Source organism: Primulina eburnea, chromosome 11 (genome assembly GCF_022965805.1).
Source record: "Primulina eburnea isolate SZY01 chromosome 11, ASM2296580v1, whole genome shotgun sequence".
NCBI classification, from domain to species: Eukaryota; Viridiplantae; Streptophyta; class Magnoliopsida; order Lamiales; family Gesneriaceae; genus Primulina; species Primulina eburnea.
This window is the reverse complement of record NC_133111.1, coordinates 2,977,894-2,996,742: the sequence shown is the minus strand read 5'-3', so window position 1 is coordinate 2,996,742 and position 18,849 is coordinate 2,977,894. Positions and strand designations below refer to the sequence as shown.

Below are 18,849 nucleotides of genomic sequence, written 5' to 3'. Positions count from 1 at the left end.
TATTCATTCAAAAAATATTTTGAGAATTACTTATGTCGCATATTAAAGTTATATAATTTACGAATTAAAATTAGTATAAAACTTAAATTAAAAAATTATCGTTTCTTACTATATATAATAATATAATATAATATAATTCCATATTAATTATTGTAGTATGTACGGTCGTGAAAACGTGTTCTTTTTTTTTTGAAACCTAAAACGTGTTCTTTTTGTTAAAAGAATGATTGTAAACCTTACTGTTTAATCCTTGGCTCGTCTGACTTTTCTTCTGTGAAAATTTATGTGCCATTTCCGTAACTGATAAATTTCTCAATGGCACAATCCATTATTTTCCAAGAAATTGTTGATTTTTGATTAATCTTCAAGAATTTTTCTATATGGAGACATCAAATTCTGATACGAGTTTAGATTCTTCAACGTCGATTTCATTAGCGAGTGTCAACGGAGGAAGCTCAAGAACTCCTCGATTCCCTTTTATCCGCCTCTTGCAGTCTCCAATTTCATCGCTTCTGGAATATTCAGGGGTTTTAAGAGTCCGACCCGATGACCCTTACTCGGAGGCGCGTCCTCTTATGTCTGGCGAGGTCAATGACCTGAGTGTTGGAAATATTCAGGGCCCGAGCAATTCTGGTTCGATTGACGGTGATGGTGATGGTGATGGTACTGTCAACAATAGTAATAGTCGCGGGGAAGTTTCGATTCGGATAATTGGTGAGCAAGATAGGGTTGGGGTTGTAAATAGTGGTGAAAATGGGGAGGAGTCGGGGGTGGGATTGAGTGCGGACGAGTCTATGGTTCCTCGCGAGGGGGTTAATGGGAATGGGGGTAATAGTAATGGTGATGATAACAACAGTAATAACCAGAATAGGGAGGTATCAGCTTATCAGAGATATGACATACAGCAGGTGGCGAGGTGGGTTGAGCAGATTCTTCCCTTTTCTTTGCTTTTGTTGGTGGTTTTCATCCGGCAACACTTTCAAGGTAATCGTTGTATTGGGATTCACTTGGATTTTAGTATGTTTGTGATGTTTAATGGACGATTTTATATGAATGAATTATGATTGGATTCATTGTGGTAAATTTTCAATTTCCCTTGTGTTTTAATGTTCTCAGATAAGCTGTGTTCTTGAACTTTAGTGTCTTTTTGTTTGGCTACTCATGTGTTTACTGTTGCCCGGAGATGCTAAATGGATCGGAAGATTGGCTGAGCCTACTCGATAGGCATTTGATTCGAGTTCGAGCTCGAATTGGTATATATTTTTTCTAAAATTTGTGAGCACTCAAGAGCCTTTAATTACTATTTTTTATTCATACTTTTAATACATAATGTGAATTATGAAGTACAAAACTAATAAATGTCATTTTCAAAGTGGAATTTTCTTGTAATAAAAAATTGATCCAATACTTTTTCATAATGTAATGTAGTATTTGTATTCGAATTTGAATTTTCACTAAAACTAGCTCAACGAGTGGCTCAAGCTTGACCTGGAATATCATGAGCCTGGGCACGAGCATTTAAAATTTTGAAAGCTCTATCAGAGCTTGACTCGTTTACACCACTTGCTCTGAACTTCAGGAGCTAGAAACTTTGTTGAGGGGACAAAGAAGATCTATATTGAGTCTTCTTGTGAATCTCAACATTCTGACGGCAGAGCAATTTCTTATTGAACATATCTTTTTTGGAATGGCTTGTTTATCTTCTTTATCCTGGGGTGAAAGATATTTTGGGAACTGTTATAGAAAGATGTTAATTTTTAATGATTTTAAGCATTACCTTACAGTGAATTATGGTAAGCATGTCTTGTCATAGGCTTTGGAAAGTTGTTCACAGTTGTCTGGAAATTGTTTGCTGTTTGTTGCAACGTCAATTGCAAATGGTTTGTATTTGATGCAGGTATTAAGCTTATTTAGATTGATTAGTGTTGCATCTTATCTTATTTTCCCTGAATATTAGGGACCTGCAGACTAGATGAATAATATTAACCATATATAACTTTCAACATCAACTATTGTGAAAGTGGAGATAGGTAACTGTAGGATGTGGAGCGAGCAACTGCCATCGACTCATATCTTTTACTCGTGAAAAAAATTCAGTTTATCCGTGGCCCGTGCTGTGGATTTTTTAACCTCTAATTTACTGATGTGGCATCCTCTTTGTGCTAATCGGCCTTTTTGGTTTGCATTTTATTATATCTGTGGATCTGACGTCTCTCAACTAAAGATGTAATTCAAATGATAGCATACTTTTTATTTTGGGATGATGTGGGAAATCTATTACATTAATTATATTTTTGAATTTTCAGTGATCGTGGTTAGAAAACACCAAATGTGAATTCCACTCCGTGAAAACCATTACTTTTATCCTGTTTTGGCATTTATATGTGCTGTTATTGTTATTTTGTGGTATTTGAAAACCTTTTTTCTGTTCATTTGATTATTGCTGTCTTATCAATAGTGATCGGAAGTGACGCATTATCTCCAACTTGTCTGAAATTGAATGGGTTTTTAAGATCATGCCTTGTGATCATATTATTTTCTTTATGGCTCCTAAAACACCCTTCTGGTCCTCGACAGAACAATGATTTTTTATGCAATGAGTCAAATGACACTGGTGATACCATTGATATTCCACAGCTGGTGTTATATGTTCTCAAGTGTCTAAAACCTATATGTAAACCACTTTAGACAATTTTTGTTCAATTCTTGACTTTTCCAAGTACGTTCAATCAGGATTTTTTGGTATTATCTGGATCACCGCTGTCTTGTACAAGTCCAATGACATTCTTCGGAAGCAAACCGCTCTAAAGGTGTGATTTTTGTTTTCTGAGGAATTAATCCTTGTTATAAAAATTTAAACTATGTTTAGATTTTCTTCAGAAGCTATCTTCCAATCTTTAATAACCAAAACGCTACTATCTTAATTTTATTTCATTTTCTAAAAACCTATTTCAAAGCTAAAGCACAATTATTACCTATTATTGTATTATATTGTAGCACAATACGATATGTTTTACAATTTTTAAGTTCTCCATAATACTAAAAAATTAATAAACTCATAAAGGCTTGCACGATTTGACCGCCGGAGTAAATTTTTTCCCTAAACATTTATTTAATTCCCAAATACTTTTTTCGAAAAAACTCACTTTTTTTCTCAAATCAAATATTGGGAAACACTCAAAACAAAACAAAAAATACCCTAAGTTTTTAGCTCATTGCTCCACTTTAGAAGATGATTGAAATACAAATCTTAAGAATTTACTGACACTGGGTTTTGCAGAGAGAGAGGAAGATATCTGTCCTTGCTGGTTATTCCCTTGTATTCTTGCTTCATGTTTTTGGAATCTACTGGTGGTATCGAAAGGATGTTCTTTACTATTCATTACTTATGATTCCTCCGAAAGGCACCCCGCCTTTTTGGCATGCAATATTTATCATCTTGGTAAACGGTATGGTTTTTCAACTTGTCCTTTTTTTTCTTGTTCTTCTTTTTTCAAATTAGGAAATGATTATTTTTCTCCTTTTCCTGAAAAACCTTTTTAGGAATTGAGTCACACACACACACACAGAGAGAGAGAGAGTATGCGTTCTCGCTTTTGTCTAATCACTAGATATCTGCTGTAAGCCTGTAATATGAGAATCTGGCAATGCGTGTGAATTTTCTCTTGTATTTTTGTTATGCCTCTTTTTAGTCATTTGTTTTCCTTATTCGTTAACCTTTTCTTTGGACGGTTATTTTTTTCCATTAATGTGGTTCGGTGGTTTTTTTTTGAGTTCATTATGTTGGAAAAATATGGCTCATGTTTGCTTTCTTTTGTTACTTCCAGATGCAATGGTGTGCCAGAAAGCTATGGTCCTCAAGTTGGTTTTGTTAATGTATTATAAGGATGGTAGAGGCCACAATTTTCGTAGACAGGTAACAGTTTCCCTGAGTTGATGATACCCTTCTAATATACAATCTTTTAATGTATAATTGAATTGAACCGGAATCTAACGGCAGTATATTGATCATTCAGGGTCAGCTGTTAACTCTGGTTGAGTACATGCTGCTTCTTTACCGTGCCCTGTTACCAACCCCTGTATGGTATAGATTCTTCTTAAACAAAGAATATGGGAGTCTTTTTTCATCACTGACTACAGGGCTGTATTTAACTTTCAAGCTTACATCTATTGTTGAGAAGGTATATCTTCCCACTGTGTCTGGTCCTTTAATCTTGAAAAAAAAACCTTAAGAGGACATTGGCTTTATGTGTATCTTCTTGCTCTGCAGGTTCGGTCCTTTGTTACTGCTTTGAAGGCGTTATCTAGGAAGGACATTCATTATGGGTCTTATGCCACATCAGAGCAGGTGGATATTTCTGGTGGCCTAATATTTTTCATCCATTCTTCAACTTTCACGTATGAAAATCTAAAATATTATAGCTTTGAAATGGTTTTGTCTACTCCTAAATTTGCTAGGTGGCTTCAGTGTCTGGCTCTGTTTTTGTGCCAAACAACCGTGATAAAACTTGTGCTTCTTTATCCACATTTCAAATAAATTTCCTGAACAAATGAGCTCAATCTGCTCAACAGCTCATAAAGTACCTTTCCATATTTCTAATGTTGATACGATGAACTGATAAAATTTTAATTTATCAGATCTACTTGACTTATTTTTTCCTGAGTTGAGTGGACATGGCTAGAGTTTGATGAGTTGTTCCCCTAAGTTTTTTTGTTGTCGTTACTAACTTTACCATTACACCCACATTGTGCCACAGTATTAGCTTTGCATCGAATTTGGCATATAAATTCGATGCATACTAACAGAAAATTAAAATATTATTCTCAGGTGAATGCGACAGGAGATTTATGTGCTATATGCCAGGAGAAGATGCACACCCCAATTTTGTTACGATGCAAACATATATTCTGCGAAGACTGTGTTTCAGAATGGTAGTGTTTTCCAACAAGTGCTCGATTTATATTAATTTTTTTGGATATTACACAGTTTCACTCATATTTTCATTTTCATATGATTGTACTATGTTTTTGCTCAGTTACCTGGCGATATGCATATATGAACCAAGCAGTCGTGAATTATGGAATCATGCTTGTGTATCTGCTTTCAATCAAAATTTCCGCCAGACACAAGAATCATTCATTACTTGTGTTTGTCGTTTTGTAGTCCTCCCTTGCTATTTCCTCAAAACTTCAAGAGAGGTTTTCCCGATATGTTAATGTGTTAAAGCAAGAGACTTTTTGAGTGACCACCTTCGTGAAGGGGAATAATAAGGGTAGATTTGAATACCTCAATAATTAGTTAGAACTGACCTCCTCAGCATTTCTCTCAATGCTGTTTCTTCTTTCAGGTTCGAAAGAGAAAGGACTTGCCCTTTATGCAGGGCATTGGTTCGACCTGCTGATCTCCGTTCATACGGGGATGGATCAACTACTCTCCTCTTCCAGTTGTTTTAATCCCCTAACGTGATCCTGAAATCCACAATCACATTTTCGAAGCCCATCATGTCGAATTTAAGGTGTTCTACAAAAACAAGATCTGTAAGGTCGATCTTTATGTTTGGTCATTGACCATTTCTAAGAAAGCATATTTACTGAAAAATATCTCTATATGCTGTCTTTATACTTGTATCTCTGTCATTCGACAAACTGGTTTGATCCAAACTTGAGAACTATGGTGGATCAAAGGACCATTGGAGTTCCACATCTATGTAAATTGTTTTTTTCTTTTATTCGATATAATGGACTATACATATTTTTTGAAATGTCAAGTTTTACGTTGGTATTGTATTATTCCAATGAACAAATTTGGATAGTAGTACATTTGAATGTAATTTCATTTCTGCTTGTTTTTTCTATTGTAAATATTTTGTTACGTGAGAGCAATGACATCAGTTGGTTTCATTTTCTTTGATAATAATTATATATTGGAGTATTGTTCACGTTAGAATTCTAAGTATTCATCTTTTGGCATAACAAAGTTTTCATAGTTTTAAATTTTAAATTAAAATAAAACTATGGTGTATTTAAGGATGATCAAATTTGGCTTTGGAAGTTGATGAATATTGAATTTACAAGTTATATAACTTTATTTATTTATTTTCAGATTCTTAATGATGTACCAATATCGTTTTATTTTAGAGTGAGTCTCATGTGAGATCGTAATATCTGTGAGACTGGATACTCTTAGCATAAAAAGTAATATTTTTTAATAGGATGACCTAAATAAAAGATCCGTATCACAAATACGATCCGTAAAACTGTCTCACATAAATTTTTGTCTTTATTTTAACCATAGGCCACACAAGAATGTACATGTTATATAAAATCCTAGTCCTATCAAAATTCCTTTTATTTTTTTATTTAATTAACCATTGTAGGCCCCACAAAATGTAAAAAACAAAATCAGGTTCATTTTCAACCATCAGATTTTCGTGTCCCACCACGTGTCAAAATGAGACCTCTCCTCATTTTATCACTTTAAATTTCCCATTCGCTGCACAAATGTCGTTGGAAATATGCAAATGTGTGGAAATTCTCGGTGAAGCGCTGCAAATTTGCATGTTCTCAGTGATGCGATACTCGTATTGATGTCAGTATTTAGGGGTTTCGACTGGAAATGGAGAGTAATTTCCTGAATTGGATTATACGAGTATCCTTTCCTTGTTTTTTTTTTCTAAATCATAAATGGCAATGCAGGTTTCGTGATATAATGGTGAAATCATGATGGAATACCGGCGTGTTACCATAATTTTACAGCGATTGAGTTTCGTAAGTCATCATCTGATTTTAATTATCGATTGTGATTATTTAATTTTCGGTGACTTTGATCTCGAATAGTGTGTATCAGCTGATTGTATCTATCAATCTTTTTTTATGGAAAAATGAAATGAATTCCTGGATATGAGATCTTGTTTGTGTTTTCTGTTTCTTTTTATAGTCGTTTTTGTCTTAAATAATACAATCTGTGTATTTATAGCATAGCCAAAACAAGTGAATGATCATGCTGCTTGAATAACATACCAGGATTTAAGCCGTGGCCTTTTATTGAATTACAGAAGATTGATCTTCTACATTTTTTGTACATTGGCTAGACTTATTTTATTTTTCCTCTTTTCGACTAATTAAGAAATGAAAATTTTGTGAATTTTCATGCCTTACAATCCTGAAGCGAGCACCAATCAAGAAGTTTGCTTACATTTTCCATGTTGATTAAATAGAGTCCAAGTAATTGATTATTAATAACACACATTGCTGATTTGTCATTTATAAGTGGTGGATCAATTAGCCGAACTCTTATAATTGAAATTTCTTGTGTTTAATAAGTATATTTATTTTAACTAAGTTTTTATATTTATTCACTTCTTGTTGCTGTAGTGCTGATGACTGTTCACTCATCTACCATGGCATCTTCTGTTTCAACATCTAGAGGGATATATCCACCTGCAGGATATGGCGGTCATGATGCATCTATAAGCGTTGTTTCTGGCCCTCTTATCCAGTCTGATTCGGAGTTCAATGACAATGATGACACAGAGTTATATTCCGTTTCTTGGAATCAGGATTATGGTTGCTTTGCCTCTGGCACGAGTCGTGGCTTTCGTATATACAATTGTGATCCTTTCAAAGAAACCTTCAGGCGTGATCTAAAAAGTGGTGGATTTAAGATAGTTGAAATGTTGTTTCGATGCAATATTTTAGCTCTTGTTGGTAGCAAGGCTAATTCTCAATACCCTCCAAATAAAGTTATTTTATGGGATGATCATCAAAGCCTGTGCATCTGTGAATTTTCCTTCAGATCTGAGGTTCGTGCAGTTAAACTAAGACGGGATCGTGTTGTCATTGTTCTTGAGCACAAGATATATGTTTATAATTTTATGGATCTGAAACTTCTTCGTCAAATAGAGACCTTGGCAAATCCCCGGGGAATTTGCTGCCTGTCACATCACCTTAATACATCTGTGTTGGCTTGCCCAGGTCTGCGACGAGGACAGATTCGGGTCGAACATTTTGGTCTGAACATGACAAAATTAATCGATGCTCACGATTCTAAGATTTCTTGTCTGACCTTGACCATGGACGGGCTTCTTCTTGCGACTGCAAGCATGAGAGGCACTCTGATAAGAATTTTCAACACAATGGATGGAACTCGATTACAGGAGGTAATAGATTTTTATGAATCTCTCGAGTATGTTAAGGCAGTAGATGCATGACACACTGTAATTAAAACATGTGCAATAAGTAGGAATTGTTACTGAATCTTTGTGGCAAATGTGCAGAGCTTAGAGCTATGTAATTCTGTAACCGGGTTTCTCTTTATGGATTTTTCTTTCATTTCATGTCAGAATAATAGATATACTATTGATCAAGCTCGCTTGTTGTTATTTAGGCTTTGTGTTTTCCTTCTTGTTTTAATCCTTTTTAAGCGGCTTTCCCCTTGCTGCTACGCACAGTAAAGTGGAATAATTCCCTTCCCACTGCTACTCACGAACTTTCACAACTTTGTGGAAATGCGATCGCTTTTTTATGCTTTTATAAGTCTTTGTCAATATGCTAAACAAATATTGAAGTACGTTTGTTGTGAAAGTTCTAAGGTATTTCCATTAAGAAACTTTAGTTCAATTTATCTATCCACTATCAAGTGGGATGTTTTTATCATACGAACATTAAGGTTGCAAAAGGATGCGATTTTGAGTTGTCAGTTTTGAAGGCATGACTGATGGTTTGATAGGCTGATTGTACTCCTCGTATCTGTTGAATAGCGTATCTTAATTTAGAAATAATCCGAAAAGGAAATGGAATAAACCGAGTCATAGACTGAAACATTTTAACTCACGCGAACGTATTATGTGCAAGATAAATGCAAACATCTTAATTGGAACATACTCAATGACATGTTTCACAATTACAAGTTACAAGCACTAATCATGCCAGTGTTTTTTGGTTTGAATGAAAATATGCCAAACAGAGAGAAGGAAAAATTCAAGATAGTATGATAAAGAAGGGTTTCACTTTACATTTGACATTTGTCTGTTGCAATAATTTTGTGCAAGTAATCTGTGAGTGGGCCCTGGGGTTACCAATAATTTCTATTCAAACACCATAATACCAAGGAGCATCCTTTCTTTTGTGAGATCAGGGATGGAGTCAATTCATTTTCTGGATACTGGTGCTCCGAATATGGGAATATTTTTTGTGCTATGTTTCATTTTTACAAGCTTCTTATTTCACTGTAATGATTGTTACAGGTACGCAGAGGGGTAGACAAAGCAGATGTATACAGTATTGCTTTATCCCCAAATGTACAATGGTTGGCTGTCTCGAGTGACAAAGGTACCGTTCACTTATTTAGTCTCAGGGTGCGGGTGGTGGGTGAGGACAGTTCAATTGATTCCGCTGCTGCTACAAGTTTGTTTAGTCAGAACTCTTCAAACTCCCTTGAACCCCTAATTTCTCCAAGTACTGGTGCTAATCCTGGCTCATCATTATCTTTCATGAAAGGTAATGCAATTGAATCCCATTCTTTTCCAATAAACTCTTTGATATGAGTGGCTAAGTCTTGACGGACTTGGTAGAGTGCCTTGATTGGTATGTTGAGATTGATTTGATTTTTCAAAAAAAGTGGTTTTCCCACGCATATCTAGTTACTCCAATGATTGCCCAAGTATTCCTTTCACACCACAGTGTGATTGCATGCATGGGATTGGAAACTCATAACTGTAATATATTTTGGTGTATGCACGTGTGTTTTTCCCTCGTAACTGTGATAGAAAATTTTAATTTCGTTTATAGTTTAGCTCACTAGAAAGTTAACGAATGTGGATGCAAAACTTCAAATCTGTCTGTAAATCTACAAAAAAGCATATCAAATTAAAACCTCAACATAATCATTTAATTAAATTTAATTAAAATCAAACCAAAAACCTTCAAACTAGAATGCATATTTTCATACAATTTACTGTTAATAAATGTATTCTATGGGGGCACATAATATGATGGAGGCAACCCTACACATGGGCGGAGACAAGCCTTGGTTAACAATTACATACTAAGGGCAAACCACATTTTTCAATGGAGGCAGCTGGTCCAACTGCCTTTATTGATGCTCTGCACCTCCAGTAGGATTGAATTTTCTGCCGTCAGCTTTCTACATATCCAGCTTAAGTTTTACCAACAAGCTTACCTGATTTCTTACAACATATTTCCATTTTGGTCAAAATTGTGATTCTTTGTCTGATTTTCGTGTATTTATTTATTGTACTGATTGCTTGTTAACATCGTATTATTGGAACTTCTCCAGGGGTTTTACCTAAATATTTCAGCTCTGAATGGTCATTTGCTCAGTTACACTTGCCAGAATGTACTCAATTCATTGCAGCTTTCAGTTCTCAGAACTCTGTCATTATAGTCGGCATGGATGGAAGGTAAGAGCACAGTTTATCCACTAATAGCTGCAATCCAATAAAGTTTCATAAATCTGTTATTCTGCAACCCATGTCCTGATTCTCCACTAGTAAAATATGTGAAAAATAATATAAGATAATTTAGCATGTGAACACAAATTCTTGAATTCTCCTAATATGTTGGCCTCACGCGCTACTTCCTTTTCCTGTCGAGTCCACCATCAGTTTCCACAGGTGCAGCTTCGATCCGGCAAATGGAGGGTTGATGGTGCAGCAAGAATGTATCAAATTTCTCAAAACTGAAACCAGACCTCGATCGAGCTAACTTGGTGGAGCATGATCTACAAGCATTTATCTTCTTGTCTATATATTCAGTCATTAATTTGGTCCCTATAAAATGTATATATCATATCTCTAAGTTCGTGTAAATGGTAACAGCTTGCCTTATTATCCCGTGTCTGTTGACACAAGTCTGCGATTTATTGGAAATTAGTGCATATTTCATTGTCAACAGTTATGACCTGTTTAAATACTCTGTTGACTATTGCATGTTGTTACTTGTCTGAAAGTTCGAAATTGTTCAAATACAGGAGCATAATGGAATAACATATGGCGGTATTGTATTTTGAGAACAAAGCGAACATGTGATTGTTATGGAATGATTCATTGGAAATTTCTTCTGAAGGATGGTACCCTTTTGTCAGATCCAACAGCCCCAATGCATTATGGACCTTGTAGCCCCAATTGCATCGGGCCTTTGGATCTGACAAAAGGTAGTAATTCGTAAGTAACTTGCACAGTTGCATGTATGTCTTTCTAAAGGTACAAGTTTCCTTGTCAATAATGATATTGTTACCAAGAAATTATTGACTTTTTTTTAACGAAGCTGGTAGTTTAGCTGAATTCAAGCTACGTTACGTCATGTGAGATTAGTAAACATGGAATCCATTCATTTCGGAAACAAAGTTTTAATTGGACTGACATAATCTCTCAGCCTTTTTCCATATTGTGACTTTAAAATATAAAACATAATTCTTTGACAATGATTCGAGCAAATTAACAAACATAATCACTGGAATAAAAATGGATAAAACTTGGCAGTGTTTTGGAAAATATAGTCGATATTAGCCAAATCAATATTTACAAAAGGTATAACAGGCGTTCTTGTATACATCATTGTTGTGGATTCCAGTGTATCGGATTCAAATCCACATGCTCCGAGAAATAACCTGTGAAGGTATTGGAGTTCACAGAATTGGGTTTGTTATCTGCAACACTGTAAAACTGTGCAAGATTCCATGGAAGTTACCTTTCTCTGTCTGACCCAGGGGCAGAGCCACATGCTTATGTATATGGGCTGGCCAATTTTTTTTTTTTAAAAAAATATATATGTAAATTTTGTATAATTTTAAAATAATATGATATTAGTCCGAATAGATCAATTTAAAATATTAAAAATTCTAGAGTTTAAAATTCTAACTCGGACAAAACCAAATTTCTGGCTCCGCCACATCGCCATTGGTCACTCTGACCAGAGTGCAACAATGTCATAGACACCTATGTTAGTGAGCATTTTATAATAGAAAATTGAACTTTAATGGGATTTAAGTTCGTAATAAAATTACTTGCAACCTTTTTTTTTTTACGGTGAAAATTTTTATAACTTATTAAAACTTTAATGCTTTTTAAGTTCGTAATATAATTTACTTGCAACTTATGTATAGACAATATCAGTTACAAATAACATCATTAATACAAACTTTACATTTTTTGAACTATCGTTCTGTCAATTTCCCCATCTTGTTAGGCAGGTGAACCTGTAAAAAAACTTAAAAAGTAGTAATATATAAACTCAATATAATAAATTTCTTTGAAAAACATATCCCACTAGATTACAAGAATACTAAAATTTTATATAAAGTTTTTCGTAAGTAAAAAAGACAAAATTTGACTGATAAATTTGTTAAAAATCCATTGAAATATAAGCCTAGAAACCTATTCGAACTTAACCTTATTTGAGTTTTATAAGTTGACAATCCGTAATGCTCTAAGAAATTGGTTTGTTCATATGATAGAATAGTGAAAAATATATGACTTTGAGATAATAAATCGATGTATATGAATAATATAAATCTTTTTATCTTTATATTTTTTAAAAGTTGAAGATGAAATAAATATGTATAGTCGCATCAAACCGCTGTCTAACTATACATAGCATAATCTTTTCCTGTCTATATAAATGTATTTCACAAAAGATTAGACTTATAAATATTATATTTCATATAATGATTTATAATCTATATTTTATACATATTTAATAATCAATCGAGTTTAAAATAAATTATATCAAACTAAGCTTCTTATATAAAATATGAATTATAAAAAATGAAAGAATAGATCTCTTGTGAGACGGTCTCACGAATCTTTATCTATGAGACGGATCAATCTTACAGATATTCACAATAAAAAGTAATACTCTTAGCATAAAAAACAATATTTTTTCATGGATGACCCAAATACAATATCTGTCTCACAAAATACGACTCATGAGACTGTCTCATATAAATTTTTGTAAAAATGAAATAGTTAAGAAATAGACAAATGTGACCCTATGACTATATTTATACAAATTCTATTTATTTGCAAGCAGCTGTTATTTTGAAATTAAATAACTTTACAACGGTCTAATGAAAACCCAAGAAATAATTGAGAAAATGGAGACAAAAATGGAAAAAAATAAAAAATAACTTATTACACCGTCAGGTTTCGCAATCTGGATTTGAATTTCAGTCGGGCAACGAATTCTTCCAAATTCGACACGTATCTTTCTCTCTCTCTGTCTCGATTCTCGCTCGCTCGGTATATAGGTTTTTCACCGAGCAGAGCTGTTCTTCTCTTCCTCCTTTACCCTTTTTCAGAGACAAGATTGTTTGTTGGTAGAGGGAGAATTTCATGAAGTGTAGTATAGGGTTCGGGTTCAAACCTACACGTGTGTGTGTGTGTGTGAAGAGGAGGAGGGAGTCTTTAGAAAACCAGGAGAAAGGGAGAATTTGAGTTTATTTCTGGTTTCTGTTTAGAAGAGTTGTCTTTGAACCTTGGACAGCGAAGCTAGGCCCGACTTTTTTTTATTTTCTGTTTTTTTTCTGGGTCTGGAGAATTAGGGTTTTTTAAATTTGAATTGATATGTGGGTTTGTGTTTGTGTCTTGCGCTTGTGAATAATACCTTCTTGGTTTTGTGAAAAAAGGGTTTGGATTTGATTGATAATCTAGGATGGATGGGAGGAGAATAACAGCGACTCCTAGGCCATGTTGTGGGAGACGAGTGGTGGCGAAGAAGCGGCCTCGCGGTGGGTTTGATGTGCTTGTTAACAGCGTGAGGAAGCTGCAGAGAAGGGAGATTTCCTCAAAACGTGATCGTGGTTTCAGTATGAGTGATGCTCAAGAGCGGTTCCGCCACATTCGCTTGCAGGTTCATTTGCTTAAATTCTCCATCTTTGATTTTGTTTTTTTTTTTTTGGTTGGTTGCTCCTTTTTCGTTTGGGTTTAAATTATTTAAGGTTATATTGTTCTTATGGACGATGTGAAATTTCTGATTTGTATTTGAAAGTTGCAGCATGGAAAATTTTGGTTTTCATTTGATTAATTAGGTTAATCTAGGTTTTTTGATAGAACTCGTCGGAAATGTATATCCTGATATGACTAATGAACTCAGATCTGTATGATAAAGATAGATGGCTGGTATTTTTAAATTTTTGGTATAGCGAATAAGATGTAGTTTGCTCAGAAATAATTCCAAGAATTAGATGCAGCTTGCTCAGAAATTATTCGGATTCACGATGCTGAGTCTTAAAACATTTTATCTTCTAATTTTGAGCTTTTAAAGCAAAATTCATTGACAATTTAGCTGTTTTCTGATGACCCATGGATATAGGGAGAGATCTGAGAGTATTATTTATATTTTAGGGAGAAGTAAAGACGGTCTTGTGGCGCATTTGCCAACTGTCTTTTGGAAAGTTCCTTGAATTTGCAAGGGTTTAAACATTTGCTGTGTTCTATGGAAAGTATTATCTGGTAACAAATTTTATGGAGCTCAGAATTAAAAAAAATTGACCTTTTTTTATGTTTTTCGTCAAGCTTGTGAGCCTGTCTTTCGTGCTTTGCCTAGATCCCACCATTTGTTACTTCGTGGGATTCAGAGCTAAACATCAAACAGGACAACTGTGACTTAAAGAAACAACTCCATAACCCTTAATGTCTTCGTGCTACCACTTCATCAAAAGCTCTGCACCCAGTTCATCTATATACATGCAGGAATGGTAGCGATACCTACTATAATCTCCCTGCTGCTTCTGTTATGGGGAAAACTACCTTCCCAGTCACTTTTCCAACTAGTTCCACCAAAAGAATCTTCCAAAGGTTAATAGGTGCAACTTGGATAAAGATGATTTGATTTTGCTGTGGTCTTGAACAATTCTAGAGTTTTGATTTGGACACTGGCATCTCAAGGAGGAATGAGAGGTAGTCCGCTCGAAAGAAGGCTGTGGTTCATCCTAGTGATTGGAAAATTATTGATTTCTTAATAATTTTTAAGAATGTGTATCAATACTCTACCTTTGTAGCTCGGTATAATAGATCTGCTAGATTAAGTTAAGCAATTACCCGTTTTATGCTATTATGATGGCTTATCGAGTATTTTATCTGTTTCAGGAAGAATATGATACTCATGATCCCAAGGGATACTGTTCCTTGATGTTGCCATTTCTGAAGAAGAGATCAAAAATTATTGAAATAGTTGCTGCTCGTGATATTGTGTTTGCTCTTGCCCAATCTGGTGTTTGTGCAGCATTTAGTCGAGGTATGGTGTTCTTTAATATAAATGACGATGATATGTACTTATATGGATTTTTTTTCCTTTTATTTTCTGGGAATCAATGCTAATGAACATTTCTTGATGGATGCAGAAACCAACCAGAGGATATGTTTTCTCAATGTCAGTCCAGATGAAGTTATTCGAAGCTTATTCTACAACAAGAATAATGATTCTCTGATCACTGTTTCAGTCTACGCTTCTGATAATTTTAGTTCCCTAAAATGCAGAACCACGAGGATTGAGTATGGAATTCCTTTACTATTTACTGGTGATCTCTATTCATCCTTATACTCTTTCTCATTTGGGTATGTGGCATCTTCAGATACATACGACGGGGTAAACCTGATGCTGGTTTTCCTCTATTCGAGTCTGAATCATTGAAGTGGCCCGGTTTTGTGGAATTTGATGATGTAAATGGAAAAGTTCTTACCTATTCTGCACAAGATAGGTAAGTAATCAACAATCTCTATGTGGTAACCTTCTAAGATGTCCCCTTAAATTTCAATAGTTAGTGCTGCTTTGCTAATATCAGTTTTGTTTTCAGTATATACAAGGTATTTGACTTGAAAAACTATACAATGTTGTACTCAATTTCTGATGAAAATGTTCAAGAGATTAAGATCAGGTATCATTTTCACTGCACTAAAATGTCTGTCTATGCACATGGTCAAGAAAATCTTCTGGACTCAAAAGTGTTGCATATGTTTTTTCATTCTGATTGGATTTTTGTCGGATTGTTGATGTATAATTTATTTTTTCTGAGACAAATACCTTACTTTGGAAAATAGCCCAGGAATCATGTTATTGATATTTACGAAAACTAGTGGTGCCGTTCCTTTGAAGATTCTATCAATAGAGGATGGAACTGTTCTCAAGTCTTTCAGTCATCTCCTTCATAGAAACAAGAAGGTGGATTTCATCGAACAGTTCAATGAGAAGCTCCTTGTCAAGCAAGAGAATGAGAACCTTCAGATTCTTGATGTGAGTTACTTAGGCATGATCTACAATGACGTTCTTAATTCTTATCTTCATAATCTGACGACTTCTTTCTTTAGGTCCGTAATTCCGAGTTAACAGAAGTTAGCAGCACTAAATTCATGACACCGTCTGCGTTTATATTTCTGTATGAGAACCAATTGTTCCTGACATTCAGAAATAGAACCGTGGCTGTTTGGAACTTCAGGGGAGAGCTTGTGACGTCGTTTGAGGATCACTTATTATCGCATCCTGATTGCAATACCAATAATATATATATCACCAGCGATCAAGACCTCATCATTTCATATTGCAATTCGGATGAGCCATTAGCTGATGGAAATGGTATGCCACGGAGAAAATGATATTATTTTGAATTTACAATCATCAAGTTAAATCGTTTCTACAATCACATTTGGAAGGAGAAACTGTTTTTTTAAAAGCCTTTTTTGGTGAACGTCCTTTAAAATAAGTGAGTTTTTTGTAGCCTTTTTTGTTGTTGAGAAATTCGAAATTAAGAAGCCAGAAAATGTGCCCTTCAGGGTGCTGCTTCAACTTTTCTTTGAAAATTTCAAATAGGTCATTTTTATTCGACCACCATGTTCATATGCATTTTTTATGAATGGAAAATGTGAATCTGCCAGAGCCGAGCATATAATGTTTAGTTCTTGATGGCGACCTGATGTCTGTCTCACTCTTTCAATGCAGCGGGGTCGATCAATATCAGCAACATTTTGACGGGAAAGTGCCTAGCGAAAATAAAGGCTGGCGACAGTGTTCCTGCAGATGACTGCAACTGCAGTGCAAATTGCCGTGGAAGAAATTGCAACTCAAGAAAGCGTGTACAAAATTCAAGAGTCAGAAGTGCTGTTGCAGATGCACTTGAGGACATCACGGCTCTTTTCTATGATGAAGATCGTAACGAGATCTACACCGGAAATAGGCTTGGCCTGGTTCATGTGTGGTCTAACTAAAGGCAGCTAATTGTCTGGTTACCACGCGACCGACCACTCACCACCCGACCACTCACCACTCGTATATTTCCATTTCTGGAAATGTATCATTTTACACTCCTAACTTGGTTTCTGGTCAATTGTTTTATGTACGAAGATTGTTGGCGTCTAGTTTGTTATACCCCCACCACAAAGGGGGAATAGTAGAGTTCGTACTATGCCTTGTTAGATCCGTCGTTTCTGTTGCTTTGAACTTGTGGGTGGTTTGCCCTGATTCAGATTTAATGTCATTTTTCTGTTGTAGATGTGTTTTCGTAACAAGGCTCTCAAGTGAGCTTGCTGCGTGTTATTGGTTGAATACATGTGGGAAAGTAGCCTGGAATCTCGTGCAAATTGCTCCCTTGTCTTGTTTGTTGTTTCTTGCCAGCATTGCTTGATAAGAATTGAAAGTTCCATTTGAGATATGATATTTGATTTGTTTTCATCCCTTCCAAAGAGTTGGAGAAGATTGGATTTGTACTATAAGGCAATGTTTGGTAGGGGTGATAATGGTATGCGTGATTATTTAATCAAGTCAATACCTCCTATGAACGATTAGGTTATATTAGATGAGTTAAAATAATACCTCTTCACCTTCTAGTATTATTTATCAAACTCTTAATCCTTCATATTTTTCCAATTTTATCTTTCTCATATATCCAAACTCACGACCATTTTCCGCCGTCACCGACCGCCGCCTCCGGTCGATAACCGCCGCCAGCAACCGCCGAGAACCAGCCGACGCCGGACCACCGACCGTCGCGGTCGACCGATAACTTCCGGCCAGCCGGCAGCCGTCGACGCCGCTGGCCACACCGACGTTGTCGGAACGTCACCGTCGTCGTCGACGGAGTGGAAGAAGAAAAAAAAAGAAAGGATAATTTTGTCCTTTCATCAAAAAATTCAAATTATCCTACACTTAAAAATCATACCAAACATATCACTATATATTACATTCTTATTACAATCATTTTCTTTATCATTTACTTACTAATCATTAATTTATTTTATCCTCTAAACAAACGCAGCCTAAGAATCAAAGTCATAGCGAGGGAGAATAAAAGTAAAACTCTTAATATAAAAAATAATATTTTTTATGGATGACTTAAATAAGAGATCTGTCTCATAAAATATGATATGTGAAACTGCCTAATACAAGTTTTTGCCCCATTATTAATATTTAATTTTTGTTTAAATATGATTTTGCCGCCTTCATACATCCCCTAATACATAATTAATTCATTTTGTTTTCAAAATTATTATCATAACATTATATAATATAATTTAAATTGATTATTTGCACGTTATTTTGTATTATGGTAAATATAAATTTGAAAAGTAAAACATTTTCGTAAAATTTATACAATTAAATATTTACAATAATTTAGTGTTAAGCATGTTTTCATTATTTTTAGACTAGATTATTTATTTTTTAATTGAGGCAAAATGATTTATGAAGAATCAAATTAATATAGGGCAAAAACTTGTGTGAGACGGTCTTACGGGTCGTATTTTGAGAGACATACATCTTATTTGGATCATCAATGAAAAAATATTACTTTTTATGTCAAAAATATTACTTTTTATTGTGAATATCGGTAGGGTTGACATA

At 34.9% G+C, this 18,849-nt stretch overlaps 3 protein-coding genes across 6 annotated transcripts; all 3 read left to right on the top strand.

Moving 5' to 3' along the window:
• Positions 1-235: 235 nt before the first annotated feature.
• LOC140804341 (uncharacterized) lies at positions 236-5,906 on the top strand. Of its 2 annotated transcripts, XR_012112162.1 has the most exons (9): positions 236-984; positions 2,734-2,810; positions 3,281-3,449; positions 3,828-3,916; positions 4,017-4,181; positions 4,271-4,348; positions 4,829-4,932; positions 5,037-5,273; positions 5,349-5,906. XR_012112162.1 is itself a non-coding variant. In XM_073160295.1 (8 exons), the coding sequence occupies exons 1-8, from the start codon at positions 381-383 to the stop codon at positions 5,452-5,454; spliced, it is 1,392 nt and encodes a 463-aa protein (XP_073016396.1). In that variant the 5' UTR covers positions 237-380; the 3' UTR covers positions 5,455-5,906. The 2 variants fall into 2 exon arrangements, 1 of the variants encoding a protein (XP_073016396.1); XM_073160295.1 differs by lacking the exon at positions 5,037-5,273 and having other exon boundaries at positions 237-984.
• A 561-nt stretch (positions 5,907-6,467) lies between these two features.
• LOC140804936 (autophagy-related protein 18d-like) lies at positions 6,468-10,917 on the top strand. 2 transcript variants are annotated; one of them, XM_073161092.1, is made up of 6 exons: positions 6,468-6,589; positions 6,697-6,768; positions 7,375-8,159; positions 9,246-9,498; positions 10,298-10,421; positions 10,626-10,917. In XM_073161092.1, exons 3-6 carry the CDS (start codon positions 7,380-7,382, stop codon positions 10,723-10,725), a joined length of 1,257 nt encoding a protein of 418 aa, XP_073017193.1. In that variant the 5' UTR covers positions 6,468-6,589; positions 6,697-6,768; positions 7,375-7,379; the 3' UTR covers positions 10,726-10,917. The 2 variants fall into 2 exon arrangements, with proteins under 2 accessions (XP_073017193.1, XP_073017192.1); XM_073161091.1 differs by having other exon boundaries at positions 6,506-6,768.
• Positions 10,918-13,155: 2,238 nt separating this feature from the next.
• LOC140804385 (uncharacterized) lies at positions 13,156-17,572 on the top strand. Of its 2 annotated transcripts, XM_073160378.1 has the most exons (8): positions 13,156-13,869; positions 15,108-15,255; positions 15,362-15,512; positions 15,593-15,718; positions 15,815-15,895; positions 16,059-16,251; positions 16,326-16,590; positions 16,954-17,572. In XM_073160378.1, exons 1-8 carry the CDS (start codon positions 13,672-13,674, stop codon positions 17,217-17,219), a joined length of 1,428 nt encoding a protein of 475 aa, XP_073016479.1. In that variant the 5' UTR covers positions 13,156-13,671; the 3' UTR covers positions 17,220-17,572. The 2 variants fall into 2 exon arrangements, with proteins under 2 accessions (XP_073016479.1, XP_073016480.1); XM_073160379.1 differs by lacking the exon at positions 15,815-15,895.
• The last annotated feature ends 1,277 nt before the right edge of the window (positions 17,573-18,849 follow it).

What these genes read in the sequence shown, in the direction of transcription:
- LOC140804341 (XM_073160295.1), top strand. Translation starts at nt 381, where the DNA reads ATGGAGACATCAAATTCTGATACGAGTTTAGATTCTTCAACGTCGATT. An exon ending in ATTTATCATCTTGGTAAACG is followed by an intron (nt 3,450 to 3,827) that starts GTATGGTTTTTC and finishes TGTTACTTCCAG; the next exon opens with ATGCAATGGTGTGCCAGAAA. An exon ending in GCCACAATTTTCGTAGACAG is followed by an intron (nt 3,917 to 4,016) that starts GTAACAGTTTCC and finishes TTGATCATTCAG; the next exon opens with GGTCAGCTGTTAACTCTGGT.
- LOC140804936 (XM_073161092.1), top strand. Translation starts at nt 7,380, where the DNA reads ATGACTGTTCACTCATCTACCATGGCATCTTCTGTTTCAACATCTAGA. An exon ending in ATCATTATCTTTCATGAAAG is followed by an intron (nt 9,499 to 10,297) that starts GTAATGCAATTG and finishes GAACTTCTCCAG; the next exon opens with GGGTTTTACCTAAATATTTC. An exon ending in ATAGTCGGCATGGATGGAAG is followed by an intron (nt 10,422 to 10,625) that starts GTAAGAGCACAG and finishes GTCCACCATCAG; the next exon opens with TTTCCACAGGTGCAGCTTCG.
- LOC140804385 (XM_073160378.1), top strand. Translation starts at nt 13,672, where the DNA reads ATGGATGGGAGGAGAATAACAGCGACTCCTAGGCCATGTTGTGGGAGA. An exon ending in TCCGCCACATTCGCTTGCAG is followed by an intron (nt 13,870 to 15,107) that starts GTTCATTTGCTT and finishes TATCTGTTTCAG; the next exon opens with GAAGAATATGATACTCATGA. An exon ending in GTTCAAGAGATTAAGATCAG is followed by an intron (nt 15,896 to 16,058) that starts GTATCATTTTCA and finishes TTTGGAAAATAG; the next exon opens with CCCAGGAATCATGTTATTGA.